Here is a 16558-nt window from a genome sequence, read left to right on the forward strand (position 1 = left end):
AACAATTAGCTAGAATCCATTTCCGTTTTCAGGACTTTATAGTTTTACTGTATGTAAGTATTCTAAACAACTTTGCTAAAAACTTGTAAAACATGTTACTTATAAGAATTTTACGTTTTAGTTATATCCTATTTAGGTAGCTATTAGAAGAGCGGAGTCACCCTGTAGAGGCATTGCATGTCCCAACAACTTTTCTAGGGTAACCTTTGTTACACCAATAAAGATTTTTAATATGAAAAGAAAAAACGGTTTGATTATACCAAAATTAATACGTTTATTCCTTATACGCCAGGCAGGCCCAACTGTTAAGGGTGATTCTTCGAAATTCCATTCTTCGTCTGATTTATATGGCCATTTTTTAATTTCATTTTTAGCTCTATAACATATGTTTATATGAAAATGGATATAGCAAATAACATATAATTGGAAAAGGCACTCGTTTTTATCAAGTAGTTTTTGAGTTATTGACGTTACAATTTTTTGTGGCCATATGAATCAGAAACAGAAAAAAGAACACCAAGGAAAACCATCTTTTTTTTTAACATACAACATTTCTGGTAATCTTCTTGGACTGTCATCAATAGAAGAACTATAGAAGGTTACGCAAAATAAAATTCAAACTAAAAATATTGAATTTTGTACCAGTGACATGCAAAAAACTGGTCTAGGGCGACAATTTTCAGAAAATTTATAAAAGTGTCAATATCTCAAAAACTATCGACATTTTACTGAGGTCATATAGCAATATTCTGGTCACTCCTAAGGTGTTCTATCAGCCTTCCAAAGCATGACGTAAACTTTTGGAACATCCTGTATAGGATGAGGTTTTTTACCGTATGAATCATATACATATGAATCAGGATTTTGCATAAAACCTTAGGTAGTTCGTAATTCATACACACTACAGTGCTGAATATTTTTTTCATAAATCTGTAACCCAAGAGTATTACATGAAACTCATATTGAAGAATCATACTCAGAAAATATATTTTTTACAGGAGACATATTAATCAGAAGGGTACCTGAACCAAGACCATATGAATCAGATTATGACCTTCTTTTCACCTGGATGTAGGCCTTCTAGGAGCACCTCCATCTACTGGCTGGTGCGTTGGAAAGCTGGCTTCCAGCGAGCGGACAACCAGGCTCCCATTGCCACTACAAGACCAAGTATGGTCATCAACATGTTACGACATATGAATCAGTACTACATGCCGGACACTCCTTAATTATTTATTCATAAAAAAACTTACGTATTTATAAGTACTAAATATTTTTTTTGTGAAAGGAAAACTCATTGACCTTTGATAAAAATTTAATTTATGTTAATAAATTAAAAGGGAAATGTGATACTAAACATTTTGTTTCTCAAGCTGGCAAACGGACGCCCTATATGAATCAGAATAACACACTTCAAATAATTTTTTTCAGTACTGAAACAACATTTACTGAAAAAATGAGATTGGTTACAAATAGAGATAGAGCTAGATTGTATTGAAAAAAAATTACATGGTATTATCTTAATTGGTTACAGAGATATCCTCAACGCCGTCGAAAATACGGTCCCCGAAGAATCACCCTTAACCGGACAGTACAGTAATAAACTACTAACCAATACTCCACGGTGGCAAACCCCATACATCATAGATAATCTATAGCTGGGTGACAAGTTTTGTGGCAAGAAGAAGAAGATACAAAATTTAAAATAATAATCCAGCGTTCCGCATGTGGTTGAATATAGCAAACCTACCTTCTTATATTTTAAAATTATCTCGCAGCGTTGATAGTCACGAAAATATTCCGTCTCATGCGAAATACTGAATCCCCGAAGCACTTTATTTCAAGATTTCGCTTGAGGCGCCGTGTCATGGTCATTGCAGATGCAGAAAGTTGTGTGTGTGTGTGTGTGTGATGTTTTTCTTTCAACTGAGTATCCTCAAGAGGGGGCAGTCAGCGGTTCTTGTTGGCAAACAACTCAGTTTTTATCCACCTAGCTAGTATGAACTGAATGCTTGGTTAAGTAAGCAAGAATAGAAGCCTTGATGAATGCATCTGTAGTAGAGATGAATGTCAAGCTAGGTATTCAGAAAAAAGTATTAGTAAGTAAACGCAAATTGAACTCCAGTAGCATGGATCAGACTAGGTAGGCAATAATTAGGTACGTAAGTATTTATTAGTTGAAATAGAACAGTTTTTGTAGCAGTTTCGTTACTGAGTGCTACAAAATGGAAGTAATAGTTCCGGCGAAGGATGAAGTTTGAACCTCCGCTGCAACTGGAAATGCGATTACATTGGAAAACTTTTCACACCATGGACATTTTAATTTTATTTTACTGTTGAAAAGTTTAATTAATTGTGCCCAATATGCTTTTTTTTTTTTAAACAAAAAGAGGTGTTAGGAAGTAGGTTTATTATTTTGTAAACCTACATTTATTGGACGCCAATTTTTTTTTTCATATTGTTACCATTTATTTAATCACATGAAAATTCTTCTTATAAATAATGTTTCATTATTATGTTTAAAGATAATTAGCAAAATAATCATTTATTTATTATTATCACGCAGGTAAGTAAGTATACAAACAAAAGTTTTAATGTAGAAGCACAATATAATTATACCTATTTAAAGCACCACCTAAGCCTCACCACCCGCCCTTTGGACCACAATATCCTTTCTGCGGCACCCTGTAGATCACGATAGATATCGCACCCTGTATATCACGATAGATATCGAGTTAAAAGTTATAACGAGTTTTGTGTTAGTTTGATTCTATAACTGGTACGATGAGTAAGTTGTACTTAGTTATGAAGATAAGTATTGATATTTGCAATTGATATTCCTGTAAATTGAAAAGGTTCATATAAAATCTTTTTGTAAAAAAATGCCCAAGTACACGTATGTCTTTAAAATATATGTAAATACCTGCCAACCTCTTAATTCACCTGGGATGGTTTATGCGGGTAAGCGCCCACTTCTCACGACAGAGATGTGGTTTCAAATCCCGACCCTAGCATGTAGCAATTGCCAGCCAGTGCCATTAAATTCTTTAGAATTTAAGTACAATATTTATTGCTCTGGTGAAGGAAAACATCGTGAGTAACCTACACATCTAGATCTACCAAATCTAGATGTGTGATCCCACCAATCCGCAGCGGATCGGCGTGTAGAACACAGTTAATAGAATAGAAGGAGAACCGTAGCACTAAACGGGTACCTATTAGTTTAAAGAGGAGTCCACACTGTGATTTGATTACATTGACAATTGGAGAATTACCTCAAGCGTAATATTGAGTTATCAAACTGAAACCATCTCTTGTTCTCCATTATGCTAACCCATGCACCGATTCCCCATTATACTTGCAAACGTGACGTTTTGCCCTCAAGCCAAGGAATACTTTACTTCCACTCAAATTATTATCTAATAACACCGCAGCAGATTCCCTTGGTAGGTTTTTAATCGACAGATTAGGAATTCGAACGAATTTTAAACGATGTATGATCCATGGTTAATGGTAAATAGATCATTAAATAATTAGGTAAGCATAGCATACAGCCCATCCCACGATGATGGAAGAAATACTACTTAGGTATTTTACAGAAAAGAATACAAACCACATTCAGAAAAAAAAGTATGATCACGGCGGCGTAACTGAAAATATAGTCATTAGAGGTATATACAATTATTTCAAATGAAACAAAGCAAAGATTTAAATACCATTTTAAAAACTGCAGTAAATTATATTTTTTTAACTAGACAGCAAGATTCCGTTTTTTTTAAAGCATTTTTACATTAAGTACATAGTTAAAAATGTTTTATAAAACATGTCTGTTCATTTCGTTACTATCCTCTTATAGACTCCTCACAAATAATCAGTTTAACCTACATAATATCCTGAAACTTTCATGATCGCGGTAATCTTGAAGATGGTTTTCTGGTATTGAAAATAGACGCAGGTCTTTGAATAAACATGAGCTTTTCATGAGATACGGAATCCAACGCACGTTATCTTCGTACTATACTACTCAAAGTTTGCATTCGTAAAAGGAGGTAAACGAATGGAAAGGTAAGTGGGGCTAGCGAGGTTGTAGGTATACAGAGTGTTGCAAAATTGGTATACTAAGCCGAAACCTACATGTGCAGCATGGTATATCTAAGCCTGAAACTGAAATCAGAATTTGGAAAACGCGAAAAAAAATTTCCATATTAAAAAGTCACGTGACCAACAAAGTTTCTATGGAAAATGAATATAACCATGCTGCACATGTAGGTTTCGGCTTGGTATACCAATTTTGCAACACCCTGTATAAAGGCAGTTTTACAGTTGGCGCCGAAAACTGACTCGTGCTATTGAGTCCTAGGATTTATTTTCAAACTATTCCATGTATTCCTGCACACACCATTACCTACATACGTCCTAATACGGGTACGGTAATGTTGGTATAAGTGTCTTATCTTCTATCTATAAATTTTAAACTCTATAAGTATTATTGAATGGTGTGTAATGTAATAATATTGAATGGTGGGTATTGAAGAATAATTACAGAGTGATCAAATTTAACGCTTAAACTTTACTAAAAAATAACAGACCCTACTTATGAATCTACCTTATTTGCTCAAAATAAACAAACATTTTCAATTTAAATGCATTGTCAGACGCAAAGTGGCATAATGTATATTAGAAATGAAACTAAAACAGTCGGTAGGTAATTCGTATTTACATTTCCGTTCGTTTTTCACCATCAATTATCAAAGGCTAGTTATTAAATAATAAATAAATGAAGGGAACTAATTTATGTGTACTAAATATTTATTTAGTGTACTAAAAAAAATCGTTTCCATAAATACATCAGAACAAACCTCAATAAAATGAAAACAATAATAGAATACCTACTCAAAAATGATAATTTATGTTTATAATAATGTATGTAGGAAAAGCTTATCATTAGAAGTGTTTTCATTTGACCTCTAGGCAAGTAAGTAAGTACTTTAAGTTTAAGGCGCTCTTCATGTTTTATAGGACCAAGCTTCTTTTAGTGCTTTCAATGAGACACTAACTATATAACTAATGAGTTAACGACCGCATAATTATAATTATGTAGGCTACATTTAACGATAGCATAATTATAATTATGTAGGCTACAGTTCACACATCACAGTCACGCTTGACATGAGGTGGACTTTGGTTTATCCGATTGATACAACCACACACTGCGTTCACTTTGCCAGCCGGAATTCACAAAGACCGGCTGACTAGCTGCCTCATACCTTCCTTTGTGAGTTTAACCGCATGACTTCTCTTCGGATTAACATAAAACATACACACCTAGCCTGGGTAGATATTCCGTCAGTAATTTGGAATACTGCACAGGTCACCTATTCTGCAATTCGTCTCCAGCTTTCATGGGCCCTTATTTTCCTTTAGGTCAAATTATTGATGGGATAAACTAGATCCAGGTTGATGCGATCCGAAAACCGTACACTCGATTGACTAAGCTAAAAAATCATCAGTTAAAATCTACATCTAAGAATACAGCAGATATAACTGAAAAGTTTCAAGGGAACAAAATACATTCGTGACACTCAATGTATGTATGAATTGGAGTAGTGCAATCTTCCGTCCTACACTGTATGTACCTAATGATAGGTAGTATAGGTCGGACAGAACCATGAATGCGGCCGACTCGTACCTGGCCAGGTTTTTTTTGTTTGATATATTATTATGTGTATGTGTGAGTGTGAGTGTGTGTGTGCGTTTTTCTTTCTTTCTTTACCTGTGCCTATATCTAAGGCCTATAACTGCCCTTTTTGCCAAAAAGAAATAAAGAAAAGAAATAATAAACGCATCGGAAACGCCAAATGTCACAGAGGCAGAGAAAAGAAACAGTAAAATATCTCGTAATTGACCGAACTGACCTTAGGATTTTTATTTTATGTAACATAAAAGAAGTAAGTACTTAGGTAACTTTTTGTCTGGCTTGGCTTACCTCTTACCCATGTCACGTCAATCATGTCTCTTTGGTCATTCGGTGCTAAAGTAATTTATTTTAAGTCAAGTACAGCTTGACTTTCCTCAATCACAATAAATGGATAATGGTAAAAAATACAAAATCTTAGAAGATGTACCTATTATACCGTGGAAAGGTAAAACGAAAATCCAATAAGTAAACTCGTTTGTGAATCACCACCAACTAACCCCTTCGGGAGTCATGATACTAATGAAAGTATAGTGCGACACAGGTAAAGGTTTCATCGGCTTTGCTTAATGTACTGTAGGGTTATTGTGAAATTATTTTGACAGCAAAATTCGAATTCGAAACAATTTACTTACTTACTTTATTCAGGATTAAGCGTCATCGTAAATTAATAAATCTTAATAAAATAAAGAGTCAGAGATCAACTTATTAATAAATATAATTAATAACTAACAAAATAATAAATGACTATAACTTGTACTATTTGTCACAATTAGCGCCAGGTGGAAGCATGTCGCCAGTATTTAATTTGGCCTTTGAATCGTGGTGCTGAGTTGAAGCGAAGGTAATTTGGATTTAATTCTGTTAATCGGGGTCATTAGCCGGGCCCATGAGCATCACGGCTCGACGTGAATGTAACTCTTAACGACCTTTTAAAGGCTCATTCAGAGAACGAATGTCCCTCCCACTCCCTTGTTCAACGGGGTTCAGGTGGGTCATAACATCATACTGTACCTAGTGAGTGTTTTGGGTTTCCTTAATACCTAATTAATTATTTTAAAAAACTTATGTACTTACCTGTCTTTGTCTTTAGTTGATTTTTTGGGCATTTGCTTGAGGTCGTTATCGACTACCTACCTATATGTATTTTTAGATTTTGAGGGTTTTCGACTTATTAGGGGTACACAGTACTGCTTGTTTTGTACTTACATTAAACTCAGTAACTACAGACTTACCGTATTTACGTATAGTGAGCCTTTGGGAACGTCTCAGACGTAAATATCACTCAGCTTAAGCCGGCCAGGCATCAAACTTGGGGTTTTCAGTGCACATTGCGCCATGTCAAGTGGAGCCACGCGGTTCACCAAGTGGAAACCAAAATGCAGTCATAAAAGTTAGATCTGAACAAGCTTGATTCATTGCTCTGTGAATGTGATTTAGTTTTGAATATTTTGAATGTTTCCTAAACTTGTTATTGGCAAAATGCCAATCCAATCTGTCATTGCTGCAAATGCAAAACCGTATAAAAATGTTGAACATTTTGATGCGTTTTTACTCATTTTACTAATATTTATTAGTATATATAAAAGACAGTGAACAAAGTTACTATTCGTTAATTTGACTGTGTCTTTTCCAAGCTTATGTGGTAGTATTTTTGTTCTTTTATATGTCCTCTACCGTAGAGGTTCTACGGCGTCGCTGTGGTGACGCAAAGTACCGCAACGCAGCAGTGAGGCCTCGCTCAGCCTCTTCTAAAGCTGCGTACAGACCGGTCCCAACGAACTCCAACGACCGGATTTTGTTGACCTTCGTTGCTGCAATCTGCCCTGTATTATGTATGATAAATATCTATCATTGGGCTTTCGTTGGCCGGTCTGTACGCAGCTTAACACAACGCGAATCTCAAGCGACGCAACCCATGGACGTAGGCAATCATGGACACCCCATTGGGTTGCATCCTGCATCGCAGTCGCTTCGCTTGAGATTCGCGTCAGGCACACCATTTTATTTTCCATAATTATATTTCAGCTTGTTTATCAAATGTATTTTGGTACTGGGACCGCTGTTCATCGTCTCAATATTGATGGGCATATACCTGCACGACTACTACTGTCCACATACATCAAGGTCTAACAGCGCCCTACCAGCAGAATTCACATATGAGCCAAGGAGTAAGTGGTTTCCTAGGTTTTATTATCATACCTGTCCTAACTTAAATCATACACATTACACATGCGATGAAGGAAGAACCAGACAGATTTTAGTATCGCGAAAGCGAGTTCTAATTAAGTTTTCCGTAATAATTTTAAACAATACTTATCTTTGATTATTTTCAGAGGGCTAAGGATTTCTTTTTTGTGGCTGCCACGACCACAATACGATTTTAGTTTAGATATTTATTTTTAGTATTAAGTATCTGTTTCATACATGATTAAATAAAATATTTTATCTGATTATATCGTATTTTAATGGACCCGTAACCGAATGGTATTAATAAGTAAGTATGCTTTTAGAGTTTTTTATGTGTTGTTCTTTTGTGTAAAAAAAATAGTATCATACTTATTCACATCCATAAAATAAAACGCCATTCCTCCAAAAGACATGATATACTAATAACAATATTATTCCGAATAAGACAATATTAAACTGAGCAAACAGCGCGCGCTACGCCCTGTTGCTCTCTATTGACTGAGCCAACATTTGCTCACCGGTAGAGATGGTTGTCGCGAATATTGCTAGCGATCTCCGGCTCCCAGCGATCGCCATTCGAGAGTAGCTTCTCTTTATTGTAGAGGAGTTCCTCGTGAGTTTCGACTGCGTATTCGAAGTTGGGTCCTTCGACGATGGCGTCGACGGGGCACGCGTCCTGGCAGTTGCCGCAGAAGATGCACTTGGTCATGTCGATGTCGTAGCGCACTGCTCTCCGGGAGCCGTCTTCTCGTTCCTCAGCCTCGATGGTGATGGCCTGCGCGGGGCAGATGGCCTCGCACAGCTTGCAGGCGATGCAACGCTCTTCACCGGAGGGGTAGCGCCGCAGCGCGTGCTCGCCCTTAAAGCGTGGCGATAGGGGCCCCTTCTCGAACGGGTAGTTTATAGTCGCTGGCTCCTTGAATATGTGCGCCATAGTCACGCCGAAGCCTGAGGAAGAAGGGTTTTGGTAATCTTTGAATTATTTCTAAAGCCAATTACTGTAACATTTTTAGAGATTAGTCACAGCTTGTGAGTTGGTCTGATGATGATGATGCCTTGATGTCGCATAAAAACATAAGTATTACCTATTATTATGTATTTGATTTTGCAATGGCTTATACCGCCCGCAGGCTATCCACCGCGCCGCAGGTGCATTACACACGAACTCGATCACATCTCCACACAGAAACAGATTGGATCGGAATCCGTCCGTTTCCGACGTACGTACGGTGCCATAGCCAACATCAGATATACACTTCCAACTTATAACTACCTTCTTCTTCTTATCATGACGGTGACCAATACAAGTGCTGGACGAGGTGAAAGGATTGGCCAGTTAGGATAGCATCAGTCGTTGCCTACATACTACGTACCTACATCACTCGAGAAAGCTCCTTTCGTGCACCTCACACAACAGAACGGTGTAAAAACAGGTTTGAAATAAATCCGTATTGTTTACCTCTAAATATTTCAGTCCAGAACCAAACGTTGGCCATGCGATCGAAGAACGCTCTTGCCGTTGTTGACGGTACTTTGTCGTTGATGTAGTAGAAGTGTACATCGTGGATGGTCCGAGGACAGTCAGCATGAGGAGGTTTCGGAGGTTTAGCTTCATTTACCGGAACAGGAGTAGCCAATTTACTCATACGCATGGAGTTACTGGAACCGTAGGATTTGATTAAGATATTGTAGGTGGGAGCGATATTGCGCATAAACATAATCAGCTGTTTATTTTTTAGTTATTAATGTTATTAACCGATTATAAAGTGATCAAACTTCAATATTAGCTGAGAATATTAGTGTTTTTTCTCTGTGTTCAATAAAATCTACAGATAATCTTTTATACAGTCAACATTAAGACATTATTATGAGGTTGGCTTAGCAAACGTCTCAGAAAAATAACGTAGGCTTCTGGAACTAGATTATATCGACGATTTTTTTTACAAGTATGAGACTGTAGGCCACTTTATTCTAAGATGATAAGAACGCAAAATGTAGCAAAGTATAGCAAAGTGGCTTCGAGAAGGTTTAATTTAATTTAGAGCATAAATTAAGCTATCTATAAATAGAGCAATTAGGAGAGTATTGAGTCCCTAAAGGAAATAAGCCTTTTAAGAAGCTAGTTATTATATAAATAAATTAATAATTAAGCTAAATGATAGGCTTCAGGTATATACGCCTATAAAGAACTTTAGAAAAAAAAATAATTATACTCAAAGAATTGATGTGAAAAAACATCGAAAATCATTAAAATATTTCTGAAAAGCATTGAAAGCTATTAACTATTAACAAAATATTACTTTCACAATAGAATTCTACATGAGTTTTTGTAACTTGTGCAGGGTTGACATCCTCAAATATCGTGTCGTGGTATATCTAAATATCGTATCGTGTCGTGTTATAATGTTATACTTACGTTTATTATTAACAGGTACCTAAAAGCATATCAATTTTGATAATTCCAATAGAGTGGTCGCAGGTTGTACCGCAATTCGAGGCAACACCGCCTGCTCGTGCTTTTTACTGAAAGACTTTCTACTTACCAGAACGTGTGTTACAACTTTAATGCATTCACTGTAATCCTTTACCGGCAGCTATCACTTTACATTTACACCATTGACAAAAAGAATAAAGAGAGGACATGCCATATCAACGAAAAAAATGCGCTTACCTAAACTTTGGTGTCAATTAAAATGGCGGCTTTTTTCTTGAAAAATGTAAACAAACAAATTGTTTGACAGCTGAAGTACCTTGTGTTTGGATGTCAAGTCAATCTTGGTCAATCAACATGGCGACCGATCGCATGGGATCGTTGTAATTTTAGGCAAAGACAAAACTACTGTTGTCCTTTTTTACGTACGATAACACCAATAAGTTAAAAAGAGACGACGATATATTTTTAAGTACCGATTTTTATGCCAAGTCCTCTTTATTCTTTTGTCAATGCTTTACACCTTCACGAGCTATGAAAAAGTTCCACTGACATAAAAAAAAACACACACACACGCACTCACGCCTTGTACTAATGTACTCCCTTGCGGGGTAGGCTGGAGGTGCATTGCTGCACCCACTTTTCGCCAGAGTGTTATGTTAGTCCCAATGTAATAGGGGGCGGGCCTATTGCCATTTTACGGGCACATCCAAGACCCGAGAACAAATATCTGTGTTTAAACAAATATCTGCCCCAGCCGGGAATCGAACCCGGGACCATCGGCTCAGTAGTCAGGTCACTAACCACTACGCCATTCGGTCGTCACTAACCACTACGCCATTCGGTCGTCAATGCTTTACACCTTCACGAGCTATGAAAAAGTTCCACTGACATATGCAACGACACTTGCAGGTGGCATGGCTGGTTTTTCATTGCTCGTGACTGTATTATTATAATCATAATTAAAAAGGTAAGGAGTAAAGAAAACAAGCACTTTGCCAATGTGAATTAAAAGTATTTATTTATTGATTTGAGTACAGTCATACAAGACATACAGTAGGTTACAAGTTACAAGTCTACGATTACAAAGAACATCGTTACAGATAGTAAATTCGGAATGTTTTGTCTGAAATGCACTAGGTACTAATGTCACACAGTGGTCTACAAAACATAATTTTAGTACATTTACCCATTTAGACATATAATCCTACCAAAAAATATGGAACATTATTATTTATACAGCACGAGATTCTTTTGTTTCGTAGAATTAATACATTTAGTTTCAGTTTGAACATGAAAAAAGTGATCACTTTATTGAATTAGAAATGCAATCTAAACACCTTATTTACCAATGTGATTTACTGAATTTAATTGATGGGTGCTTGATTATTATTATATAAGTGACCTCAGTTTTTAACATTTAAGACAAATTGGTATGCGCAAGAACTTATAAAATATAAGTACTTAGTAGATTACTAGGTTTTGCCGTAACTTTCCTATTAGGGACATTTAGGGGTACATCATCATTTGAAACCTATCTACGTATTAAAAACATGGAGTTTAAAAGTTTATGGTTCTTGCTCAAATTAATGGAAAACATTTAAGTAAAGTTCAAACATGCCATGTCCCTTCTAAAGGAATGGTTTAAGAATGTTATTTTTAAGATAAATCTTTTTTATCGCATCTCCACGATATGTAGGATGTATCACAACACTATTAAATAGGTACTTATTCATATCATAGAATTTATAGAGTAGGTAATAAGTTTAGATATAGACGCCAAAATTTCCACTTTACACCAATTTATATTTTGAATTTATAAAACTTCTCGTCAGTAATAAACTATTCCTATTGTTCCCTCCATCTTTGTAGGAATAGAATAGTTCGATTACTAAAGGAGTTTTAATTTAAAAATATATTTTCTTGGACATGCAATAAAGAGGAGCAAAAAACAATTACAGGTTTCATGAAAACGTGACCAACGTGAATCACGTATGCTCGAGACTAGAGGGTTACTCTATACTGACGAAAAACGAACGAACGAGAGCTGTCGTGCAATGCGCTTGAAACATCGTTTTTCGCACATAGAAGAGTGACCCTCCTGAAAGTGAGTTCAAGCACACTCATGAGAGGAAATTACCTCGATTGTTTCGTTACGCTAAGCTGCTCGATATACTAGATGTATATAATATACTTATGTAGCTATATACTAAAATACCTACCTATTACTTATGTACGAATCTTACGTTATACATAATGCATACAAAGTGAGTGCCTTTGGCAATTCTATAGGGGTTGTATTTGTTTCACGACTTTTCAAAGCTTACGGATTTTACTATGAAATGGAGTTACAAATAATGTATCCTTACCTTGTTATCTGTGATTGGAAATTGATACTTAAGAATGTACACAATACAAGTACGAATATACCTATTAGATTAATATTAAATACACATTTCACACTGTTTATACTAACTTACAACTAGTTACATATTTAAGTAAGTAAGTAGGTACTTATAATTAATGAATAAATAAATTAGCGACATATTTACACGATTTATCATTTCTTTGAATATATTTTACTTTCGTGGCATCTCCTTAATCTAAAATTCTCATATATACTATTAAGCTAGGTACTTATAATTATCAATAAAAAATTAGAATACATCATAAATTAAATTATCTGCAAAGTCATCAAACGGATAAATATCTTATTTTTCTTTGATTTTCTAATGGTGTGCACTGTACTCCTCAAATATCGTAAGTTACACAGGAACTTAGTCAAAAAGTTGTTCATGAAAAAAAAAATCAACTCTCCATAATAATAAGTTAACATTTTGACCAAAAATGTTTCTACAGAGTAGCACAAGTTGTAGCCGCGAATTAACATGATTTTGTCTTATTACAATAACTTAATATCCTTTTTTAACATCTAGTTTCTATTGTTAATCAAATTCATTAAATTCAAAATGATTAGATCAACAGCATAATATTGCTAGTATAAATTCTATGTGCAGTTCGGCCGGAGCACTAAATTAAATTTAAATGATGTACGGTGCCCAGGGGTCACCCTACAAAACATATTAAAGCCATGCATCAAGTAAAACAACAAAATATAGGTCAAACAATTTAGTAGGTAATTAAAACGCTGTCATTGTATTTTTTATGGCGAAGATATTATTAAAAAGGATTCTTTAATGTATGGTTAAAATTATGACTATCTACCATTGAATAAGGATTTAATACGCTGACACAGGCTGTTAAACTAGATAGATAGGTAGGTAATTACATATTTTTATTGCTGCGTTATTTGGCTTAATGTTTAATATATAAAACTTTAAATGTTCAAAGAATCCCACACAAAATACATAATTATAATCTATACGAGTGCTAAGTACTGTTAAAATTTCATTTGATTTCGTAAGTTATCGTAAAACGCTTCACGGCGAAGTTGAATGTTTTTATTAAACCAACTTTGACTTGAAACTCGTCGATAGTTCATTCTGGTTCAATGGCCGAGTTCTGAACTAAATAAGAAAGTTTTGTGTAACAAATAAGGCTTATTAAATTTTGATTCTTCTGCTATACTTAAAATAACGATTGCAAAAGTGCGACTTAATATGACAATTTTTTAATCGTCAAATCTAGGGCGTAGGACTCCCTCGGCCTATGTCCAGCAGTGAATGATGAATAATTATTGGCTGATGATGAAATATAGGGCCACTGCAGTGCTTTTTGACTAGTTCTGTTTTTGATGGGATAAAAGTTGACTGGTGAATAATTCGCTGTTAGTTACTGTCACATCTGAGCTGAATTTTGTTGTGTTGGTAAGTGACAGCAACATGTTTAAGTATCTAATCTAAAGGAGTCTACACACCAAACCCGCCGACCCGCCGACACAGCCCGGCGGCTTGGTGTCGGCGACCCAAACCCGCCAACCCGCCAACATGTGTCATGGGGCTGTGTCGGTGAGTGAGTCGGCGGCAAGAAATCAGTACAACTTTTTTAGTTAGTGATTGCAGTGTGTACGAACGTGGAGTGTCGGCGGGCAACTGAGCGTGCGCGTACGCAAGTCGCCGACATGATTCTTGAAACTAAGTCGCCGGCACCAAGCCGCCGGGCTGTGTCGGCGGGTCGGCGGGTTTGGTGTGTAGACTCCTTAACATAATCCTTAATTACCTCTTACCTCTAACATTTTTTTTATCTGACTCTAGAAAAATCACTCCTTAATTAAATACATAATTCATAAATTATAAATGTTAATAATACATCATTATAAATATGTTTTGGGTAATTATAGTACTTCTCTAATTCTTTGGTTAATAAAGCGCAAAGCATGATCATGGTCATAAATATACGAATTATTTACCTATGTACCTTAGTATATGAACATTATGATTATGTTCAGCTAACATCTAATTAAATGAGGCATGGCGGTGATTGCATTGGCGTAAACTGGTAATTAAATACAATATAATTAGGTATTTATTAAATTAAATTAGGTATTAATATGTAGGTATTTAAATATCGGAATTTTGGAATGTACAACAAGTGTGAAACAAAATATTTATTTATGAACAAAAAACCTTCGGAATAGCAGCAGTTTCTTATACCTAATTCTGGGTTACTACAACTACCTTGTAACTACAGATTGAAAGGAAAAGCTTCCTCAATGGTGAATTGAATCATTCTGTAGGTACTTCAATAATTATCTCTTTGTAGTACTACGAGTAAATCTATTGCTTAATTATGTGTTTGGTAGCTATTGGTGTTATAAATGTGATTGGTGTTAATTCTTACAGTTGAATAATGAAAATTTATGAACTGAAAATTAACCAGAAATTACAGATTTGCATATTTAGTATAATATTGTGTAGATATTATTTTATAAAATAATCAATTATTCTAGGTAACTTAATTTGGTATTATTCTTAACTTACAATCCTCTACATACAAGATTGACATCAATTATAATAGGTATAATTCTTGTATTTTATGATTATAACATTTTAGGTATCTCTTTTTGTACAAATGATTAGGTCTGTAATAATTTAATTAATTAAAATATTTTAATGAACTAACACACATATAAAATAATTATAACTATTTAAATCTAATTTGTACTCTGTATCGTTTATCCTACAACATCGCTGAACTGTAAAAAGCGCTACGAAAAATATATAACTTAAATAACACACCGATTTTACGTACAAAACAATAAATTTATAAAAAAAATATTTGTTAGTAATATAAAATATACATACATAGACATACTTACATATTTAGGCAATACAAATTATAATGTGTGCGTTTTCAAGTTAGGTATTGTGGGAAGTGTCAGAAAACCTCTCTGTGTATTCTAGTTCTGAGTCTGGAACTAAATGCACTAATGGATGGAGGTATACATATGTACCTACTCAAAACTTCATTAGGTAGTCTTCAATTTTATTATTATTCGATTTTGTGTTGTGTGAGTTGCTACTGAGCACATATTTTTTTAAGAAAAATAATTTCTAAATTTGGTAAAAACAGGATTAAGGGTTTACATTATAATTTAAATTAACATCATAATTCAAGTGTACCTACATGACAAAATAAACTTTAAACGAAACTCACAACAAAGGTCAGTGCTCAGCACAATACAGTCCACCGGATTAGGTGTCGTATATATATAATTACCTATATAAGTACATATAATTTTCGGTTTGATGTTGATTGCCGTAAAAAATTACAGCAATTTTATTGATAACCAGTGTATACTTTGTACTCATATGTCAGTGTAGTATTTTTCGAATAAATATAAGTTTAAAAGTCGTGAAGTCTGAATCCACAGACAAACCAGTAAAAAGTGGTGGGTCATTATTTAATTGTATTGTGTTTTTTATTATAAATAAATACATTGAAACTGAATCTGAACTGAATAACGTTATAATAACAAATACGATAAGTACGTTATATAATTGCCACTCAATGCGAAATTAATAGAATTTATAAGCATTTCTACTCACTACTTGTTTTGGTGTCGTCCCTTACAGTGTAGTTTGGTTGTATCTACAAATATTCATTAAAATTATTTTGAAATACATTACTTATACCTATTTATTGATTTAACAATAATCTTGTATGCTAGTTAAGTTTAATAAATCTAAGTGGTTGTCTTGTTCTAGGTCCTAATTATATGTGTAATGAATAAATAATGTTAATAATGAATACCTACGTACTATAATTTTCATTTCAAAACT

At 34.8% G+C, this 16558-nt stretch overlaps 1 protein-coding gene and 1 long non-coding RNA gene across 2 annotated transcripts; one reads left to right on the top strand and one right to left on the bottom strand.

Annotated features, from left to right (window-relative positions):
- The first annotated feature begins 7173 nt into the window (after positions 1–7173).
- LOC105380504 lies at positions 7174–8151 on the top strand. Its single transcript, XR_960435.3, has 3 exons — positions 7174–7340; positions 7724–7866; positions 8032–8151. It is a non-coding gene; the product is annotated as an uncharacterized LOC105380504 (long non-coding RNA).
- Positions 8152–8286: 135 nt separating this feature from the next.
- LOC105380503 (NADH dehydrogenase [ubiquinone] iron-sulfur protein 8, mitochondrial) lies at positions 8287–9666 on the bottom strand. Its single transcript, XM_011550079.3, has 2 exons — positions 9345–9666; positions 8287–8833 (listed from the first exon to the last, which is right to left on the bottom strand). Exons 1-2 carry the CDS (start codon positions 9601–9603, stop codon positions 8400–8402), a joined length of 693 nt encoding a protein of 230 aa, XP_011548381.3. The 5' UTR covers positions 9604–9666; the 3' UTR covers positions 8287–8399.
- Between the last annotated feature and the right edge of the window lie 6892 nt (positions 9667–16558).

Source organism: Plutella xylostella, chromosome Z (genome assembly GCF_932276165.1).
Source record: "Plutella xylostella chromosome Z, ilPluXylo3.1, whole genome shotgun sequence".
Lineage (NCBI taxonomy): Eukaryota > Metazoa > Arthropoda > Insecta > Lepidoptera > Plutellidae > Plutella > Plutella xylostella.